The sequence below is a fragment of the Botrytis fragariae genome (assembly GCF_013461495.1).
Source record: "Botrytis fragariae strain BVB16 chromosome Unknown tig00000045, whole genome shotgun sequence".
Lineage (NCBI taxonomy): Eukaryota > Fungi > Ascomycota > Leotiomycetes > Helotiales > Sclerotiniaceae > Botrytis > Botrytis fragariae.
Window position 1 is genome coordinate 278735 of NW_023500991.1, and position 9461 is coordinate 288195.

At 42.6% G+C, this 9461-nt stretch overlaps 2 protein-coding genes across 2 annotated transcripts; one reads left to right on the forward strand and one right to left on the reverse strand.

Moving 5' to 3' along the window:
• Positions 1–1030: 1030 nt before the first annotated feature.
• Bfra_003301 (uncharacterized protein) lies at positions 1031–1495 on the reverse strand (the record flags this gene model as incomplete). Its single annotated transcript, XM_037333711.1, has 1 exon — positions 1031–1495. The coding sequence occupies one exon, from the start codon at positions 1493–1495 to the stop codon at positions 1031–1033; it is 465 nt and encodes a 154-aa protein (XP_037193798.1).
• A 2522-nt stretch (positions 1496–4017) lies between these two features.
• Positions 4018–4354, forward strand: Bfra_003302 (uncharacterized protein; the record flags this gene model as incomplete). Its single annotated transcript, XM_037333712.1, has 2 exons — positions 4018–4032; positions 4094–4354. The coding sequence occupies 2 exons, from the start codon at positions 4018–4020 to the stop codon at positions 4352–4354; spliced, it is 276 nt and encodes a 91-aa protein (XP_037193799.1).
• Positions 4355–9461: the final 5107 nt, after the last annotated feature.

Genomic DNA, 9461 nt, shown 5'->3' on the forward strand with positions numbered 1-9461 from the left:
GGCTTCGCCGCAAACTAGCTGCCAAGGTAATTGTTACACTAGATTTCTTGTTTGTTTGAAGGAAGGGGTGGTGGCCGCAATAATGTACCGATCGACGAACATCATTTGCTTGTCTTCTAATTAGTGAATCAGTGGGAGCGCGAGGGGTAGCATACTAAACCATACTCCGTTTTTGCTGTTGTCGGATGAGCAAAGTCATTGAGTCAACGCTATCGAAGAAGAAAAAGGCAAGGAAAATTCACAATTCTCGCATACATTGTATCACAAAACAAGCAATGAGGAGAGATAAGGTTTGGTGTCAAGTCCGTCATCTTGTGAACGGATTGAAGAATCTTTATTATTCTTTCTCTTGACTGTCATGCTAATAAGACAAGCCATTTCACTTCATTCTTAAGAAGTAATGACAAGACCAGAGTGATCCATCCATTCATACCGTGTGGTATATTCTCCTCCCAATCCAAACAATCGCTAACAAGAGATGAAATTGCTAATCAAGCGAGAAAAAAAGGCGCCCCTTCACCATAAAGTGAATCATTCCTTCCTTTCCAACAAATGAAATGAATTGCTCCAACGCTGCCTATCCCATTGCTCCCATGCTTTCCCATAGTCTGAAATGACATCTTATATCCGCCCCGTACCTTCCTTATGCCCATGATGTATTAGAAAAAAAAGTGTAGTGTCGATATGATAATAAGAATGCGAGACTCCACTCCTCGCTATCCTGAATGCTCCGATGCAAATGATGAACAAAGATTGGACCCAAGGAAATTTTTAAAATGCCGAAGATTGATGAGAGATGTGAATTGTGTGAATGTATGATGTGATCCGAATGCCCAAATGATAACACTTTTATACAACAATCGATTTTAGATCGTATATTGTGAGAAAACGCCGACTCCGTTGTAAGGATTTTAGAGATGAGATATGGGTATTTGTATCATGGTGAGAGAAAAATTTGTGCGGTCTGAAATAACGCTAATAAATGCTTGAAGTGAAGATGATATGGCAGCAAAGTTTAGGAGGTAGTCATTTAATGGCTGCCGGATTGTCGTCTGTTGTTGCGAGATTGATCGAATGAGCTAGCATATGCCCTCAATGCCCGTTTTGATTCCGCCGATAATTGTGCTGGTTCTGAGGATGTGGAGGATGTGCTTTGCATGGAGAAGAGACTAGACTGCGAGCTCGAAGGAGTCAAGGTAGACTTCGCAGCTGGAGATGATCTCGAAGGCTGGTAGAAGGACGCAGTACTAGAGGGAGTTGCCCCGTATGGTTGTGCATTGCTGAAGTTGTATGCTGGCTCCATGTAGAAACCATTCGACTTTGAAGGCCAAGCAGCTCCATGAAGTGACGATGGTGAGGAGGGTGCTGAGCTATCGCTGGAGGAAGCCTTTTCGTATTCTGCCAAACGGCAAGCTTCTGAACAGTAAACACTGCCATCTGTTTGCCTGTCACAGGCGAGGCAGAAATCTGGAGACCATTCCATATCGAAAGACATTTTGTATGTTAATTGCTTGATAGTACTAGAGTGTGTAGAAGGAATTGGGAATAGTTGATGAGGATCGAATTAATTGAGGAAGTAAAATTTCCAAAATTCGAAGGATGAGTCTTCCTTTATGGGTCTTTTCGCAGGTAAGGAATAATGCTGTGTTGTCTGATTTTATGTCGTAGACAAAAGCTCGGTCAAGTATGCTATGGTGTGACTCGACGAAAGGCTCCACCCGACACTAAGTGGAGGAGATCTTGTGCGATGAAGACTACTGCCGTAATTTCTAAAGTGGATGAGGTGATTTATGAATAAGTAATAGTTGACGAATATGAGTAATTCTATGGTATCATTCCCTTATTTCACTCAATTGTCTTGCTTGTTTCGAAAAGTAGATGTTTTAAAAGTCCTTGAAGTTCTGATATTGGTCAAAAATATGAGGGCGGAGGTCGAAGTATATACAGATTTGAGTAGCGAGTTGGGGTTGACTGGGAGTTGGCCTGTCTGGGTCCTGCAGATAGAATGCCTGTCTTGTGCAGATGGCTTTTTTTTCACTTTTTTGGCCACTTCCCCTAGAATGGTAAAGCGCAGAGATCAATTACAATTTGGGGGTAGAGGGCAGTGAAAATAGGCTGCTAGACGCTAGCCTAATGGTAGTCATGCGAAAATCAGTATCGTCACTAAGGAAAAGGTGTGTGTGTGCTTCACAATTACTGATTGGTTGTACAGACATGTATCAAAAAGGCAAGACTTTTCGGAGGCCTGCGGGAATTTTGATTTTTTCTTCTTTCTTTCTCTTCTGATGTGGTGTGTTCAAGTGGTGTGAGTGGGTGATTTTGGTGGTGTTATCATGAGTACAAAGATAATCAGACTAATTACCGATTAGCGTATAGTTGTTCATCATGCCACTTTCTGCTGACCCCTTTTGGTTAAAGTTAATCCTCAAATATGTACATATGCACTGTGACTATAGCAGCAATCAAGATATGGCTCACTCACAAAATGGCACAATTAATCCTTGCATATTCATTAGAAGGCTAAATACTAGCCCTGGTGACTTTTAGCTATACCATTTGAATTTATGACTGGTAGCAGCTGCATAGAAGTTCCCCACCTTTTGAGCAATCTTGGCCTTGTATCATCCATGTTCATGGCCGCTCTTGAGTCTTGAAGAAAATACTTCAACTAAAACAGCGACGTGGGATGGTGTTTGACTAGGCAAGACAAAGTGGTTAGTGGTATACAGGGTCCAAGTTATCCTTCTGGCCCTAGTGAAGACCGCATTTGTGTCCCTGCAGTGGTGTAGGGTTACTCGTAAATTTTCTGGCAAGGCTTTGATGCTGGGGTATTGGTTGGAATGAGAATAAAAGAATGGTGTGAGTGGAGAATTGGTTTTCGAAAGGAATCGCGCACAAGGAGTTGAACGATGGCGTATGTATTCTCAAACCCGTGCATCCATAAAAGGAGTGTTTATGAAAACTTACACAGGGTTTATTTCAAGCGTCCAAAGATTTGTTGCTCCATAAAACAAGGCTCATGATGGGATAATATTGTATTCGAACACCTGAAATATCGTCATTTTTAGAACCCAAAGATACCTAAATCAAGTCTAGCTCCCGATTCATCCCCAATTGAACCAGGTACAGGGCATATAATTAACTTGTCAAATCTCAATAAGTAACCCAATTCAAGGCCTTGGTAACGAGTAAAGAAATAGAAATAATCAAAGATCCAAGGCAGGATCGTGAAAGGAAATTAATCATCGCGAACTTCGCGCGAAAGAATTAGATTCAGGAGGGGAAATGACTGATATTGGTAAAGTACTAGTGAGTGAGCACTGTGACTGTTGAAGCAATAGTTCACCTATCCAAGTAAGCAGAAGGCCTTACGGCCAAGACATCGCGAAATCGAAGCGAGAGGAAATAAAACAAAAACGCCATGATCAATCACCTGAGCTGGGCGACGATTAAATCATCATTCTCAAGCTAATTTCATATGATTGGTTACTGGCCGTGGCTCTGTCCGCTCTGTCCGCTCTGATAGAGATATTGATAAAATGATGATGACAACTTCGGTTAATGAAGGAGTTACGAACGAATGGTCTCATCTGCCTTCTGTCTATCCTGTTGAAATGGTTACAGCGGCAATAAAAATGCAAATGGTTCATCCATCATGATCAAATTTCGCAATCTTTACCCAGCCTTAAAATCTTTTCGGAACATCAACATTTTCCTTCATCCAAAATTCTATACGATTCGTCAATGATCATTGTCATAAAGTGATGTGCATTCTATTCTCCTTTTGGTCGCTTCTGCAGCAACGAGCACCAATATCTAGTGGATCCTTGAGATTTCCCCTCATTTCATGATAATTAGATTGGGACAGCGAAGAACCTCGAGTGTCCCAAACTATTGACTTCCCGCTCGACACCATCCGTTTTCTATAATAGGCGTATCTCCAAGAAACCCGTGAAAAAGAAAGATCGGCATTATCTCTCTATCACCGCATTAGGTCACAGTAGAATGGTTTGAACCATGTTACACCACAAGGTAAGCTGGGTTGGTAGGTACCAAAATACTTTCCGAAAGCTGTGGGTAGTGATTGTTATAGCATCTATATGCTCATGTGCAATCGGATGTGACTTTTGGCATTGGGACTATAGCCGTTTCCTTCGTCATCTCCATTGACAACAATAAACTGGATAGCCACGGCTTCAAGGAAACTCCTCGGCGAGAAGCCTTCAAACACGGTATTACAAGTTTGCAACATATTTCACGGATGAGCTTTACGGAGTACGTCACAGAATCCGGGCTGCTTCAAAATATCCAGGACAAGATTCCAAGAGCCACAGCCTCATGGGCCAAGATCTAGGGTCTAATTTCCATGACCGTGTTAGTACGTATTTCTCCACACTGGAGAGTCATTAGGTACGAAACGTGCTCCAAGGCTAGGTCTTCCGTATGGTCTTTTCAGCTCCTCGGCGCTTCGATATACCTGAATGGCTGTGTATATGAAGTAACTTATGAAGTATGTTAGTTAAGTCGAGTAAAAGATAGGTATGATAACAGTTAAGACGCTTGATGAGCCAGCTAGAAACCTTCTGAGACGGAGCCATGTAATCTTTATTGTTTCATTGAGTGACGATTGATTGACAATTGATTGATCTGTTACTTTACATCTATTTAATACCTCAACCTCCCTGTTCTTGGATATTCACGAAAGGTTTAATAAATATAAACATTTTCATGGTCTTGAATTCGCTTTCTCGCTCCCAGGACTTATCTCGAACAAAGCGGCGTTGTAGATATTATCCACTTTAAACATAGGAAGCATTGTCCACTATCTGACCCCGAATAAAAATAGGTTCAGTAGTATCAACTACGGGAATCACGAAAACGGAGAAAATTGCGGAGATTATCCCAATTTCACTTCTTCGAGCCGTGGTTCAATCATTTGATATCTGAGCTTCATCGATCCAATCAATTTCTCTTATCTTATAGCATTGGAACTACGAATGCATGAAAAGTACAAAACGCTCACAAGCTTGATATGAAGACCAAACCCAGAGATTGTGAAAGGCGGCTGCTTGCTACGCCTTCTGCGCCCCTGCGTTGCAACGTCGTTGGGTCATGTCGCTGGTGCTTTCACGACAGTAATTCGTGGGGTTGTGGTTGTACATGGCTTGTATCCGTCTTGTATTCAACGTCACCAAGTCATGTTTTAACCTCATGCCACTATGAAGCAATACATACTTCGGGGTACAGCGACAACCAATTTGACGGTATGCACTTTTGACTGCAGGCTTACATAGTCAAACACGCCATTATGACAATGTTCTGGTATGTAATTACAACATGCCATCTCCTATGAAGCAACGTACTGCATCTCTGGTACTTACCAAGAGACTGCAGACCCATGAAAGTACTATAACCCCATGTACAAGATCCTCATGCAAAACAATATATCTCCCACAAACCAGCCGTCTCTTGAGAGAGATTATCTCTTTTCCACCCAACAACATGGCAACACTCATCGATCTTTTTGGTCTAGTCTATCACGAGGCTGAAGAGAGCGACCTCGAAATTCATTGACGGTAGCCAATCTTCTCTCCGATACTTTATTTGAAGCGGGTATACAGAGTAAATGTGGTTACAAGATTTCGAACTAAACAAAAGGAATCCCATGCTAGTTGGTGATCACACTAAGGGCTGAGAAGTGAGTGGGGGTTCACAAGACAGCACTATCTCTAACCGACGACATAAGACGGCTTCGTGGACTCTTCATCGGACGGCTTTGGAGAAGCTTCGGAATTCCAGTGATGGAAAAGTCTCAGCCCTAGTCGGTCGTACCGATGCCGTCTCTTACCAAGGAGCTGACTTTCAGCTCGTATCACCGTTATCACGGGAATTCACGTACTCTAGACTGGAATTTCAAGTGGATCACTCGTCAATTACTATCCATCGAGATGGCATGATAGTCATCATAAGCACAACATGAAATTTTACCAAAATGATGTTATCCTAATATTTTCGACTAAGTTTCAATATCCGCACATGAACTCTCCTTTCCTTATCTTTTCTTATTCAACATTTCACACATCCTGCGTGATAAACATCAATATCAGATTGCCTCGTCCCCTTCAATTCCAAAACAGGGGGCGGACTAAAGGAACTATAATTCCACATAAACCATGCCTCTTTGGTTATCTCGCATAGCGACTCCGCATCGTCAGTAATTGAGCTAGACCATTTTCGATTTATTGCGGTTAATGCGCCATAGTTGCAAAATTCTTCGATCCTGTCACACCTTCGAAGCCTCCTGAACGTCTCATATGTAGATTCACTAGATTGAGTTTCCTTGATTACTCGAATTAGTTTCAAAGGTATCTATCTATCTAATCCATCACTTGAACACATAAATCATGGATAGCTAGATCTATGAATACATGGCTCGTAGCAATGCCTCTCCACTTGCTGAAGGTGCCCATCTCGTTTAACTAATCCGGCCATGGATTGTCTCCATGTCGTTCTATTCGTACTAGTCTGAGCGTTTTTGGACATCAGTAGCAGCTGCTCTTCCAAATTCGTTTTTACAACCGTTCATTCAAATCTTTACTTTTTTCCCCCACACCCACACTCCAATTGACAGGGGATGACGATCGAATGCTAATGCAAGCACACAGACTAAAAAATGACCAGACCCCCATCGCTAATCTGATAGAATTTACAGACAAGTGCGATTCGTTATATCGCGGGCCTGCTGCATCACACTCTGTACAACTATTGGCTATAACTAGGATAACGCATATATACCCTGCGCTTCTGCCTGTATCGACAAGAAATGCGCAGCTCTCCCACGGTGTTCTATTCTTTTGACTCTCCGTTCCGACTTCCTATCGCCCTGAAGTATGTACAACTCCACACTTAACATGAAGTCGTCGTCGCCCCATCACAAGCTGGCATACAATGGCTTCGATAGCGTTGCGGGGTCACCTTTCTTATTAGCTTACTTACTAAGAGGTGAGATTCCTTCATCGGTGCGAAATCTTGCCGTTGAATTGCACTCAGAGTCTCAGACATCCTTCATTCTTTCATCTCCATCGGTCGGCTAATATGCAGCCGTATCCATATTTGACACACATTGTTGCATTGAACGATCCTGATCGAGAATACACAACCCTTTAGGGCCTCAGAGTTTCATTCATTTTCGAAATCGGCAGTTTAAATCCCGATGGATGATCTATTCAAGCACCACCAGCCCCCTGGTACTATTCCGGCATAGAATCATCTCTAATTGACCTTTCGCATATTCCCACAATACACAGCGGCATGAGAAACATCAGTCGTAATCGATATTAACCATCAATTTGAACACAACTTCATGGCGATCTCCGATCTCGAATTGTCTGCACCCCAGAGGTGCAAATTTTGTACTGTCCATTTCATAGTAAAGGAACAAGGTCTTGATGAACGGGAGATGGCGATTTGTTGAAAGCTAACCTCTCTCCAACCTGCAGGAAGTTCAGGAACCAAATTACATTTAGGTAGTTAGACCAGGATTCTTCAAGATTTTGATGCATTTGCATCATTTGAGTTGCTTTGGATCCTTGCTGGCGTTTCTTAAACTTCGCAATGATTTTCAAGCTCAGAACCTGCAGCATTGTCCAATGATTCTTTTCGGTGAGCCTACGTAGGCATTATTGGTGACGACACGATAGGTCTCCAGAGTAAGCAATATTTTTCAATTTTCATGAATGAATCATGACGCCCACTATGCAGGTGAAGACGAATGTCGAATAGAGACATGCCTTGAACTGTTTCCCCGCATTCCAACCCAAACTTGCGTGTCACACATAGCGCTTTGCTTGTATAAAATAGAATGACAACCGTAAACATGGATGAGAGTTAGCGCTCAAGATTTCACTGGTCAAGATATTCTATCAACGGAAGGCTCTGGCACAGCAGCTTTTATTGACACATACATTGATGTTATTATAATCCGCTGCTTTGAAGATGTGGTTTTTGTGGTTGCCCCCAATTAGCCAGGCATTGCATACTGAAACGCAGCTCAGTTCACCAGGTATGTTTAAGCGGCAGGTAGGCACACTCATTCGGTTGTCTTCCGTGAAAGGATCAATAGTGTCAAGATAGTAGCAATGAATTTAGATTAATTGTGCGAATTGACTTGCCGATAGCCTAATTCTATAAAACAAGGCTTTTCATAGATCGACGCAGACAAAAAAAAGAAAATAAGAAGAACATGGTTGCTAATTAGTGTGGGTGTAGACCACTAGTGTGCAACCGTTGCCAATGGTATCATAGTTGCCAGATGTTATCAAATCGCACATGAACTACTTACTATATTTCTCTTCATCCATCAATATCATTCATGCATTTCAGCAAGGATGTCAAATGTTCTCACTGGATGGTTCCAATCTAGTGAGGCCTTCAAGGTGCTACTGCGGCAAGAATGAACTAGGGTGTCTGTTGATGGATGAATCAATAGGCATATTTACAGTGCATACAATGCCAAATTGGTAAAATCATGCATAGAGGGTGGGATTGCAAGAGGTGGCGACTTCTCAAAGTTTGAAAATCTGCCACCCTTTAATTACACCACAGGCCAGTGGCTTTCTTTTGTCTGAAGTTCGGATAAGCAAGATATTTTGAAACCGCCCACGGCTTTCTCGCCACATACTTGCTTCGTCTCGTCCTGTTGACGATCGCAATGAATATAAACGGACAAGAGAATAAACAGTGCTAAGAGGCGTGTCGACTTGCTTGGATTTGAAGCAAATCAAGCTTAACTCAACACCTGGACGCGAAATGTTCGTGGGGATAAACATCCGAGGCAAAGAAGTCTTTACATTTTCGTTGTTACTACGTTACACCGCAGCCTGTGGCATTTCAAGGCTCCTCTCATGGATGGTGCTCGAGAATATTCTTTCTATCTATCTTCCTGGCTGGCTTATATAGCCTATGCTGCCCATGCTGGGGACTATGCTGTGTTCATCTATCGAAATCTTTCCTGATCATGGTTGAGGCCATGGCTGAGGTCAATGCTACCAGAAAGGCTTGAGGAAGTATTCACCGGTAGCTAGTGGCCCAGCATGATATACAACATTTGCATACGAATCGGGGACACTCCAAGTAATCCCCATATCGTCTTCAAGGGCTCCGCGCCCTGCAGAGTATACTTCCGGGGAGCCGGAGCGGTTCAAGGGTGGCACATGGATGTTGTAATTTCAAGAGTGTATTATCAAAGGTCGGTTCTAGGCTTCAGATATTAGCGGATGGAATTAGGGCACTATGCGGGGTGTCGTAGTTGGCTTATCTTGATTTCGAAGCATTTGGAAGTTGAGGATAAATCACACATACTTACCTGCTTGTTTGTGTTACGGCAGGATGGTGATGGGTGTTGGATAATAAGAGATGCATAAGGGATGAGATGGTACGCTACAAAACCTGTGGTAACACTC